Genomic DNA, 12,264 nt, shown 5'->3' on the forward strand with positions numbered 1-12,264 from the left:
AGACGCTCTGTTCAGATGATAAAAAAGAAGGAAAAAAATCAATTCTGTTTGATTTTGAAGCTCCTGCGATTTAAGGATTTTTTTTGTATTGTGTATCACCATCCATTCACGGTAGATGAAGAGCAATTATGGAAAAAGATACACAATGATAAGAAAGTTAGTTCACATACAAACACACACGTATCATAGGCACTTTGCGAGGCACAGTGGCAGAGTTGCTGCCTTTCAGCGCCAGAAACCCGGGTTCAATCCTGACCACGGGTGCTGTCTGTACAGAGTCTGTACATTCTCCACGTGATCGTGTGGGTTTTCCCGGGTGCTCCGGTTTCCTCCAACATTCCAAAGAGGCTATTTATTACAATTAGGCTATTTATTCAGTGTCACTCTTTGAAGGCTAATAGGCTTGGTATGAATGTAAATTGCCCTTAGTGTGTGTTGGATAGTGTGACTCTGCAGGGACCACTGGTCGGCGCTGCCCCTTTAATAGCGCCCACTGTGAGCGGGGCCCAGAGAGGGGGACGCTGCCCCTTTAAGAGCGCCCACTGTGGGCGGGGCCCAGAGAGGGGGACGCTGCCCCTTTAAGAGCGCCCGCCCGCCCATTGTGAGCGGGACCGGCCCCCCCGCATTACGTCATGCCGATTGTCCTGGTGCGTCCGGCCAATCGGACGCGCCGCCTGGATTCTACGGGAGCCGGGATGGGCCCGAGTCCGCGCCAGGATTTCCCCATCTGGACCATAACGCATTGCGCAGGGTGCACAGCCCGATCCTGCGGCTTTAATAGCCCTGACATGGAAACCCCACTGCAGTTTCACCAGTTTATCCAGCAGCAACAACGAGACGAGCAGCCGCACCAGTGGATCAGATGCAACTGCCCGCGTGTCACCGCCGTCGGCGACAACCGGCTGCTGTGTAATTCCTCGCCACTCACTTACAGGACCAATTCTCCACACTCCTCCTCCTCCTCCTCCAGGCACGGTAGTCAGCTGAACGTCAGCGAGTTTTCTCTTTCCTCCGCCAGTCATGCCAGCTCTTCTAGACATCACCACCAGCACCGGCAGCCCAGCCCCAGCAGCAGCCGCAGGGAGAGCAATCCCTTCACTGAAATAGCCATGAGCAGCTGCAGGTACAACGGCGGCGTGATGCGGCCACTCAGCAACCTGAGTTCCTCCAGAAGGAATCTGCACGAAGTGGACTCGGAATCGCAGCCTCTTCAACCCATATTCACCACTGTCGCCCCGGAGATCGTGGTCTCCAAACCGGAGCAAAACAACTCCACTACGGTCGTTTCTTACGGGCAAAGCCAAAGCCAAAGCGGGAGCGCTGGCGGCGGCGGCGGTGGAGGAAACGAGGGGAATAACAATAAATCCTGCAAAAAGAAAAACAATAACATTGCCTACAAGCTGGGACATAGAAGAGCTTTGTTTGAGAAAAGAAAACGATTGAGCGACTATGCTTTGATCTTTGGTATGTTTGGGATTGTAGTGATGGTCATCGAGACTGAACTTGCGTGGGGGGCTTATCAGAAGGTAAGCAAAATGCAGCGAATATCTTATACTTCGGCATTTTGGAGGCCTTTTTTGATCTTTATCCAGTTGCCCATTCACAAACTTGTAGTTCATTTGAGCAACTGCTTTGTACTTTCGCATTAGCAATAATGAACAATTTAATTTTAAAACGCTTATTATAAAAGTTAATCGGTGTTTAACTTTATATGTGATATGCACTCTTAGATAATGAGTATGACGTTTTCTTAGGTTGTTTAAAGTTTAATTTCCCACTAATGTTCATCAACACTCAAATGTGTTTCTTTTATATTACAGGGATCTCTGTATTCATTAGCTCTTAAATGCCTTATTAGCCTTTCTACCATCATTCTGCTTGGTCTGATCATTGTATATCACGCGCGGGAAATTCAGGTAATTATATCTTTACTAAAACAGTAACTCTTTAATCTAGCAGGCGGAAGTTATGGTCGGTTGTTTGGTCGTTTCAATTTTTGTTGATTCAGTTTCATGGTCAATTTAGAATTAAGCATGAAGATTCACGAAGAGCGAAACAAATGTAAATGTATTCAGTTGTAGCATGTATAGCTGGAGCCAATCCAAGGGTGTTAAAATAATATTAAGAGTTTTCATAATTCAACGTAGAGAGGGGAAAAAAAAGTCAATAACTAAATAAATGGTTTAAAATATTTTAAAGGTACAAGCGATAGGGAATGGAATTAACCCGTTATCGATTTCACGCCATTCTGAATGCCTTGGAAAAGGATAGAATGTACAAGCCACTTTGCCGGTGATTTGCGAAGCTTTCAATATTTCTAATACTAAAACAACCAAATATAAACCATAAACATATCGCATACATCTGAAATCCATTAAGTGGCAGGTGAACATTGTTAGTTATTGTGTACGTTATGTAATTATATATCTGTAGTCAAGAATACTCCATGTCCTAGTTTCCCAAATAACATTATTGAAGCGCCTTTCATTCATACTTTCCAGATAAGCATATTTAGAGCAGTGGTTTGTAAAGGAGTTCGTTTACAGCAGCTGTGGCTATTACGTCGTTCTACTATTTTTTAAAATTTCAGATGTGGGAATGTATTTTCGTAATAAACTGGCGTGAGTTTAACAATATCACCGATTACTTAACCGAGCGAAAGAATCGCATTATTCAAGTGTTTTGTTTACACGATTCTTAAATTACTTTCTATCCAAGTGTAAAACATTTCGGGATGTTTCTAAACCGTAAATATGGTGTTTAATAGGCATTGGTTTGATTCCGATTGACGGCTTCCTGGGGCTGAAGCAATTCCCGTGTTCTGTGTTAGGAGGTCAATTGATCGAGTAAAACAACCACACTTTCCCAGAAGCTGCTGGTTTGATCTGAACCGCTCCATCATTCCATTTTTACCTTGGTCTCTGAAGTGCGGTCATGCAAAACATTGAATGCTATCGCCACACGCGAGCGTTAGCGCAGTTCCAGTACACATCACACTTAGACTTTTTTTCATCACGGTTAAAGACTCCAAAGAAGCTACTAGTAACATTTTACAATGGAAAACTCAACCCTTTATCGAGCAGATTTTTTTGAAATAACATCGGCGTCAATATCTAAATATATGCATAAAGGGATTCACTGAGACTAGTCTTTAAAAATACAACGCCAACGTTGTATGTTCGCAACGAAACTGCCACTGTAGATTTATTAAACATACGACCCGCAAGTGATCTTCTGGTGATATTAGAACAAGGGAAAGTATCTGATAAAGTGAGAATATCCCGCGTAATGGCTCTATAATGCTGGTATTTACTTCGGGTTACTATGCAGCCGATTTGTGAACTGCGGGAGGACCTGACACCGAGGTACTAGAGGAGAGGGGGTGGAAGAGGGATACATCGGAGCGCACACAGGAATTAACTAAACCAGGTTGAGGGACCTAAATGCAGTCTTCAATTAAACTTTTGTGGTCGTGGGGCGGCGCAACTCTCTCGTTAGACTCCAAACTGCCATCGAAGTTCGATTCTTCTAAAAACATTAACACGCTAGACAGACTACAGTCTACTGTGCGTGTTGGACTGTGCGTGCGTTCAGTGTAATAAGTCGGGCACCGGGAATGAATGGCAACGGGTACCGAAGTTAGTTACGTTTGAGTGTCAAACGAAGAACTTAATCACCACTAGATAATGCGTTAGATCTTATTATCAGTCAGTGGGAGTCGAAGATAGACGGTGTGTAGCCTGACCAAGACAGAAAGGAGTTTGGCAACAAACGGACCCGAAACTTCAGGATTCTCCCTGGAACGGGTGGTGTCTGACTTGTCTCCTGTTCGAGGCGTCTGACGAGCTCATTGAACAAGTCGCACTGACTGTAGAATAAGGGAGGGGCATGGACCAGCATTGTCCAAGGGCACGAATTTATTTTGCCAGGTGCATGAAAAGCGGAGACAGACACACACAAAAACAGGAGTCACTCAGCGGGTCAGGCAGAAAAGGAATATGTGACGCTTCGTGTCTGAAGAAGGATCTCGACCCGAAACGTCACCTACTCCTTTTCTCCAGGGATGCAGCCTGGCCCGCTGAATTACCTCAGATTTATGTGTCTGTCTTTGGTTTAAACCAGCATCTGCAGTTCTTCCATACACATGAAAAGCGGAGTTGACTACCTCAAGATTCAAGAGTGTTTTATTGTCATATGTCCCGTAACAAGACAATGGAATTCTCACTTGCAACAGCACAACAGGTATGTAACATTGTGCTCTGTGAACATCATTACAAACATCAAAACTGTTCTGTATATTAAAAAAAACATGATAATACCTCAAAGACAAAATCGATTACTCCAAGTTTATGTAGTTCAGAGCTTAGTTGGTGTTTGTAGTGTTCAATAGCCTGACAGGTTGTTGGGAAGTAGCTGTTCCTGAACCTGGACATTACAGTTTTTCAGACTCCTATTCCATCTTCCCAATGGCAGGAGTGAAACGAGAGTGCTGCCAGGGTGGTGTGGGTCTCTGATGACGCTGGCTGCCTTCTTAAGGCAGCGAATCCTGTAGATCCCTTCGGCTTACAAACACAGTGGGCGTGGATGCTGATGCACAAGTGGGTTTGGATATATACGCTTTTCAAAATTTGGAAGTTAGTCAACAAATAAAGTCATTTTGGGGATCCCACCAGAGACCAAGCATGAAACAGTTTTAGGCTAGAGGCAAGGAGGGTGTCTCCCATAGCTGGGGAATGTAGAACTGGGCTCAGAATCTCAGGGGGGGGGGGGGGGGGGGGGGGGGGGGGGGGGGGGGCGGGGCGGTTAGACATTTGGGGTTGAGATGCAGAGAAATTCTTTAATTCCTATGAAATTATCTACCTAAGAGGGCTATGGAGGCCACATTACAGAATGCACTAGAAATAGATCAATGGATATCTACACAGGAGGTAACAAGCAGCAAGGGAAGGGGCTGGTAATCTGACACTGAAATAGAAAATGAGCTACAGTCATATTGATTGATGGAACAGTTCCTCAGACACTTTGTTTCAATTTTTTTTAAGGTATTGGACTGTCATTTTGTTAAAAACAACTTTGCTTATTAATGTCACTAATTAGACAAGGGAACCTGTGATTTATTGTCAGATCAATCGTTGTTTTATATGGTGACTTTTATTGAGACAATTAAGAATTGACAATAAATACTACTAGGCCGGTATTACTGGGATCCTACATTAGAAAACAAAATGCAGTAGGTGGTGTTTGAAAAGTCAGTGAAATCTGTTTCGGAACGTTTGGAGCTGCTATCAGAAATAATTGCATGCTCATCATAGCAGAAAATATGTTTTTAGCTGTTTGGATATAATTGGGTTCAGGTCATATTGAATGAAGTGAATCCCCTCCCAATCTCGAGGGAAATGGTTGAGTAAATTTCTCCTGTGAAGATTGGACAAGATTGCCCATTTTTCCTATATTCCCAAACCACAGTGTGCCAGAGTAAGAGAACAGCCAAGGAAGAGACTCTGGCTTTGCTATGATCCTGATCAGTTACTTGCCATTGCACATGTAAGTAACTAAGGAGTTATTAAAAATTAGGATCAGCCACTTTCAAGCAATCAGATCTTATGATGATCAGAATGACTTTTTGTTAGCATTTTTCAGTCTATTTCTACTTTTGGTTGTGAATATTCTTGTTTGAATATTGATCGGTCATATGTTAGGAGATTGATTTGCATCTGCTGCTGCAAGAATATTAATATGGATCACTTTCCACACTTTGTGCTCATTCGGCCTCTGTATGTGGTCGAGGGGAGGAGCTCCTCACATGGAGGTAAATTTCTGCACGTTATGGAGGAAAGTCTAGTTCATTTTAAAGCTAGTTTCCAGGCATAGCATTTATAAGAAGCAACATAACGAGCAGTATTGATTACAATATTTAACAATAGAATAACAATGTTTCAAAATTCAAATAAGTTTATTGATGGTTTTTTACTTTAAAATCTTTCTCATGAATTTTGTAATGGGAATGTTTTTTGTATCAGCAATTAGGAATTTAAACACAAATTCAAAATGCATACACTAAAAAAATGCTGAATAGAAATGTAGAAAATAGATGCAGGAGGAGGCCATTTGTCCCTTTGAGCCAGCACCACCATTCATTGTGATCATGGCTGATCATTCACAATCAGTAACCCATGCCTGCCTCCCCCCCCCCCCCCCCCCCCCCCCCCCCCCCCCAATATCCCTTGATCCTGCTAGTCCCCAGAGCTCTATCTAACTCTCTTTAAATTTATGTACTGCCTTCTGTGGCAGAGAATTCCACAAATTCACAATTCTCTGGGTGAAAAATAGGAGCGGTAGAATTGCTGCCTTACAGTGCTTGCAGTGCCAGAGACCCGGGTTCAATCCCGACTACGAGTGCTGCCTGTACTGAGTTAGTACGTTCACCCTGCGGCGACGTGGGGTTTCCTCCCACACTCCAAAGAGGTACAGATTTGTAGGTTAATTGGCTTGGTATAAGTGTAATTGTCCCTAGTGTGTGTAGGATAGTGTTAATGTGCGGGGATCGCTGGCCAAAGGACCTATTTGTGAGCTGTATCAAAGGACCTATTTGTGAGCTGTATAACTAAACTAAAGTACAATGCCGTGATTGTGCACTGTGTATGTCATTCCATGGAGCCTTCCACAGGCATGAAAATATGTTTGTCCAATTAAATTAGCAAGCAACCAATATTGGGAGCAATTTATAGTGATTTCTATTTTGCTTAGATAAATAATTTAGTCAAGTCAAGTTTATTTGTCACATACACATACGAGATGTGCAGTGAAATGAAAGTGGCAATGCTCGCGGACTTTTGTGCAAAAGACAAACAACCAAACAACCAAACAAACTATAAACACAATCATAACACACATATTCTTTTACATAATAAAAATACATTTATACCAAACAACCAAACAAACTATAAACACAATCATAACACACATATTCTTTTACATAATAAAAATACATTTATTGTCATAGACAAGAGTCTTTGCTGCTTACAAAAACAAAATCACCCAGTTCTGAGCACTTTCAGAGAGATGAGCTTATTGCTATACTACTAAAACCAAGGAACTGATTGTGGACTTTGGAAGGGGTAGGATGGGGACCCATAGTCCCGTTTATATCAACGGGCTGATGGTGGAGAGGGTCAAGAGCTTCAAACTCCTGGGCGTGCATATCTCTGAAGATCTCTCCTGGTCTGAGAACACTGATGCAATTATCAAGAAAGCTCATCAGCGCCTCTACTTCCTGAGAAGATTACAGAGAGTCGGCATGTCAAGGGGGACTCTCTCAAACTTCTACAGGTGCACAGTAGAGAGCATGCTGACCGGTTTCATCGTGACTTGATTCGGCAACTTGAACGCCCAGGAGCGGAAAAGACTGCAAAAAGTTGTAAACACTGCCCAGTCCATCATCGGCTCTGACCTCCCTACCATCGAGGGAATCTATCACAGTCGCTGCCTCAAAAAGGCTGCCAGCATCATCAAAGACCCACACCATCCTGGCCACACACTCATCTCCCCGCTACCTTCAGCTAGAAGGTACAGGAGCCTGAAATCTGCAACATCCAGGTTCAGGAATAGCTACTTCCCCTCAGCCATTAGGCTATTAAACTCAACTCAAACAAAACTCTGATCATTGATAGCCCATTGCACTTTATCTGTTTATTTATATGTGTGTGTGTGTGTGTGTGTGTGTGTGTATATATATATGTATATATGTATATATGTATATATATATATATTCATTCGTATATGGACACAGTGATCTATTCTGTATTTATTTATGCCTACTATATTCTGTTGTGTTGAAGCAAAGCAAGAATGTCATTGTCCATCTGGGACACATGACAATAAACTCTCTTGAATCTTGAATCTCTTGAATCTTGAACTTTAATCTAAAAGAGGTCTTGAACACCACTCATCAATTATTCACTATGGACTGTATTTGGCCGCACTGCTTTGGATTTTTTGCACTAATGTTGGAGAGATTCATTTATTGAATTGTTGTTGATTGTGCATTATCAATGTCGCAATGTCATACAACATGAACACAGGCATTTCAGCCCAATTTTACCATGCGAATCATGATGCCCTATTTAAGCTTGTCCCATTTGCCTGCAAATGGATTGTGCTTACAGGTCTGTTATATGCTGCCGCAAGTAGGAATTTCATTGTTCCATTGTCCATAAATATGATAATTGTACACTCTTGACCTGACGTATAATAACTAAATAACCCTATGGGGTAGATGCCGATAGCGGTGGGAAAGAAGCTGTTCTTACGCCTGAACTTAAATCTCTCTTTTTTTGTGGGGAGAGACAGCAAATAATGAATGATTATGGATTTGGACGTTATATTATGAGCTGGGACATAAGAGCAAAGTGAAATGTATTGCATTGCGCCGTTACTCCGTGATTCTGGGACTAGATGCCAATCCTCGTTACAATCACATTCTCTGCCAGAACCATGCGAGCCTGCAGTCAGCAGCGACATGGCTGTGAACACAAGGGGTGGAAATGATCCAGGTTCAGCTCAGTTAACCAGCTTCAGGGTGCGGTCTTCATGAATGGTTGCTGGCCAGAGGGACACCAACTGGATGCGGGGTGTGAAGGTGAAAGTTTACTGAGGTAGAGCAATGGCCTCCGTAAATAGTCACCAGTGCTGTGGACTCGGGCCGCTACCTGGCGCTTTAAGATACTTTATCTGGAAGAAATACCTTGTAAACCTTTCTTTAAGCGAGCAATTGCAAGCGTGCCTCTCACATGCATGATATGGAAAGGCGAAGCTGACTGCATGCGTGCCTCATACTGCAGTGTGTGGGTGGAGGAAACTGAAGGCTGAAGATTTTGTTTTCTATTTACCAAACTAAAAAATATATCGGTCGCTCGCCTCCTCCGGGAAAGTTTTTAGATGCACTGACGATCATTAGGCAGTCCAAGTACTTTGATCTCGCTGTGAAGTATTGCAGAAACGGACTGTTGTCTACACAAGAATTTGCCTTTGGCTGCAGTCATAATGTGTTAAAGTTAGTAGTGGCTGCAGAATCAGTTCACTGCTATTGCCTGAGACAGTCAGGGACAACAGGGACAGAGCTCCACATTATGTAGTGTCTGTGTTACCACATTATTTAGTGTCTGTGTCTAAGCACAACCTCTTTCTGAAGTTCCGAAACAACCTCTTAAGTAAGTTTCTAAACCTAGTTCGGAGCTGGATAGACTTATTTATATCATGACAATTGAGTATTCGATGTATCCATGTACTTGGTTAGTTACAAATAGTCAGTTTAATTATTGCATGAAGCTTACTTTCTCTTCCTCAGACTTTAGAATTTCATTGTCAAACTGCTTTCAGCATTCTTCTCCGAGGTTTCAGATAATTTGCTTTCACTCCAGCATTTTGAAGAGTGGAGGCATCTCTACCTGAAATATTTTTACCCGGGGTGTCTGTTGCATGCCAAGACCAGAGGGGCTTGGCAGAGTTGAGGTCCAATGGCAAGCAGGCCCATGATAATTGGGGATAATTCTCCATTGCACACACATGGAGAGAAACACAGACACTTCAGTTTTTTCTGACAACACCTTCATGTGGACACTCGGGCACAAGTTTAGCCCACACCCATTTCCAAACTTTCACCATTCACCCTACCCCCTTTCCTAATTCATCTCCTTCTTCCTCCTTCTGTAACCTTCTCCGTTCTCATTCCCCTTTTCCTTTCAATCTCTTTTTTTATCTATCCCTTCTCTGTGTCAGCAGTTATATCAAATAGTGAGAATAATCTTCAGTGCATGGTTGCTAGACACAGAAATCTGATTGCCTGCCCAGTGAGTGATGAACATGGTTCAGGACCAAGCAGAGGTAGGGTGATAATGTATCGCAAGGTCTCGACCCGAAACGTCACCCATTCCTTCTCTCCAGAGATGCTGCCTGTCCCGCTGAGTTACTCCAGCTTTTTTTGTCTATTGTCGAGAGGGCAATTACAGTGCCCTCCATAATGTTTGGGACAAAGACCCATCATTTATTTATTTGCCTCCGTACTCCACAATTTGAGATTTGTAATAGAAAAAATCACACGTGGTTAAAGTGCACATTGTCAGATCCTATTAAAGGCCATTTTTATACATTTTGTTTTCACCATGTAGAAATTACAGCTGTGTTTATACATAGGCCCCCCATTTCAGGGCACCATAATGTTTGGGACACATGGCTTCACAGGCATTTGTAATTGCTCAGGTGTTTTTAATTGTCCCCATAATGCAGGTATAAGAGAGCTCTCGGCACCTAGTCTTTCCTCCAGTCTTTCCATCACCTTTGGAAACTTTTATTGCTGTTTATCAACATGAGGACCAAAGTTGTGCCAACGAAAGTCAAATAAGCCATTATGAGACTGAGAAACAAGAATACAAGTTTCCAAAGGTGATGGAAAGACTGGCGGAAAGACTAGGCGCTGAGAGCTCTCTTATACCTGCCGTAAGATTTTTTTTAAAGACTCTGCTTCCATTGCCCTTTGGGAGAGCAGTTTAAAGAGTCAGAAACCTCTTCAAGTGATTTGTATAAACCTTATTTTTGTCTTTTAAAAAGTGGCACAATGGTAGAGCTGCTGCCTTACAACAGCTTATCAGACACTTGTGTTTGATCATGACTATGGGTACTGTCTGTACGTAGTTTATACATTCTCCTTGTGATCATACGGGTTTTCTCCGGATGCACCGGTTTCCTCCCAGACTCAATTAGCTTCAGTAAAATTGTAAAATGTCCCTAGTGTGTAGGATAGTGCTAGTGATCGCTGGTAGGTGTGGACTTGGTGCATCAAAGTACCTGTTTCCATACTGTATCTCTAAAATCTAAAAGTCTAAAGTAAAATGAGTGGCTCTTTACATGTAAATAATGAGTCTAGTTCTAGTTGCTCCCGCAAGAGGAAACATGCTTTCTGCATCTGTCCTTGCAAGAGCTCCTCGGAAGCTTGTGTGTTTCAATCAAGTCCCCTCTCCTTCTAAACACCAATGAATATGACTTTGCCTGTCCAACCTTTTAAGCCAACCTATCCCTTCCAGGTATTAATTTAGTGAACCTATCTGGACTAGTTTCAAACATCAATATGCTTCTTCAATCCAACCTCAGCAATGGAAATCAATGGGCCACCACTTGCACTGCCATGTGCTTGTTTCGTAATTGTGATTTTGCACAAATTTCTTGTTTTTATTTTTATCTTTTCACTGTCTTATATAATATGTTTTGTGTGTCTGTCTGATTCTATGTGCTTGTAATCCTGCTGTAAGCAAAATCTCCATTGTTCCTCTACAACATTGCATTTATGCACATAACAGTAATCAGGCAACCCCCAACCGTTTTCAGGCATCTGATCTATCCTGGAAACAGGGAGCAGTCCTGAAGTACTATCGGACTGTCTTTGATTGGACTTTACTGACTTTACCTTGCGCTAAACGTTATTTTCTTCTCCTGTATTTGTGCACTGTGAATGACTCGATTGTAATCATGTATTGTCTTTTCGTTGGGTGGTTAGCATGCAACCAAAGCTTTCACTGTACCTCGGTACATATGACCATAAACTAAACTACACTGAACTGAAATACTCGATTGAAATAAGGATACCAATTGTGTGCACATAATTCCCCATCTATGGGGTCTCATGCCCAATATAACTAAGATAACTCTCTCTTCTTTTGTATTCGGATCCCCTCACAGTAAACAAAAGTAATCTGTTACCTTCCCTTATTCCTTTCTGCACCTTTTTGTTAAAGATCTGGGTTTAGAAGGATGAGGGGGGCCTCATTGAAGCTGACCGAATAGTGAAAGGCCTGGATAGAGTGGATGTGGAGAAGTTGTTGCCAGTGGTGGGAGAGTCCAGGACCAGAGATCAGCCTCAGAATAATAGGAAGTAGCTTTAGAAAGGAGATGAGGAGAAATGTCTTTATTCAGAGGATGGTGAATTTGTGGAATTCACTGTCTCGTAAGGTTGTGGAGACCGCCAATGGATATTTCTAAGGTGGAGATTGACAGATTCCTGATTAGTACGGGTGTCAGGGTTATGGGGAGAAGCCAGGAAAATAGGGTTGAGATTCTCAACTTGAGAGCAGACGATAGATCAATCATTATTGAATGGCGGAATAGATTTGATGGGCCGAATGGCCTAATTCTGCTCCTATAACTTATGAACTCTACTTACCTTGGCAGGTATGGGTCAACTGGTGGCATTCTTTAAAACATACCACTCATGTC

The 12,264-nt window shown here is 42.6% G+C and overlaps 1 protein-coding gene across 2 annotated transcripts in view; it reads left to right on the forward strand.

The window, feature by feature from the left end:
- The first annotated feature begins 513 nt into the window (after positions 1–513).
- Positions 514–12,264, forward strand: part of kcnn2 (potassium calcium-activated channel subfamily N member 2) — a 120,632-nt gene continuing 108,881 nt past the window's right edge. For both annotated transcript variants that reach the window (XM_033017443.1, XM_033017444.1), the window contains exons 1-2: positions 514–1,526; positions 1,821–1,916. In XM_033017443.1, the coding sequence (XP_032873334.1) occupies positions 633–1,526; positions 1,821–1,916 (990 nt within the window). In that variant the 5' untranslated portion in view covers positions 514–632. The remainder of the gene's footprint in view (positions 1,527–1,820; positions 1,917–12,264) is intronic.

The sequence above is a fragment of the Amblyraja radiata genome, chromosome 3 (genome assembly GCF_010909765.2).
Source record: "Amblyraja radiata isolate CabotCenter1 chromosome 3, sAmbRad1.1.pri, whole genome shotgun sequence".
Classification (NCBI taxonomy): domain Eukaryota; kingdom Metazoa; phylum Chordata; class Chondrichthyes; order Rajiformes; family Rajidae; genus Amblyraja; species Amblyraja radiata.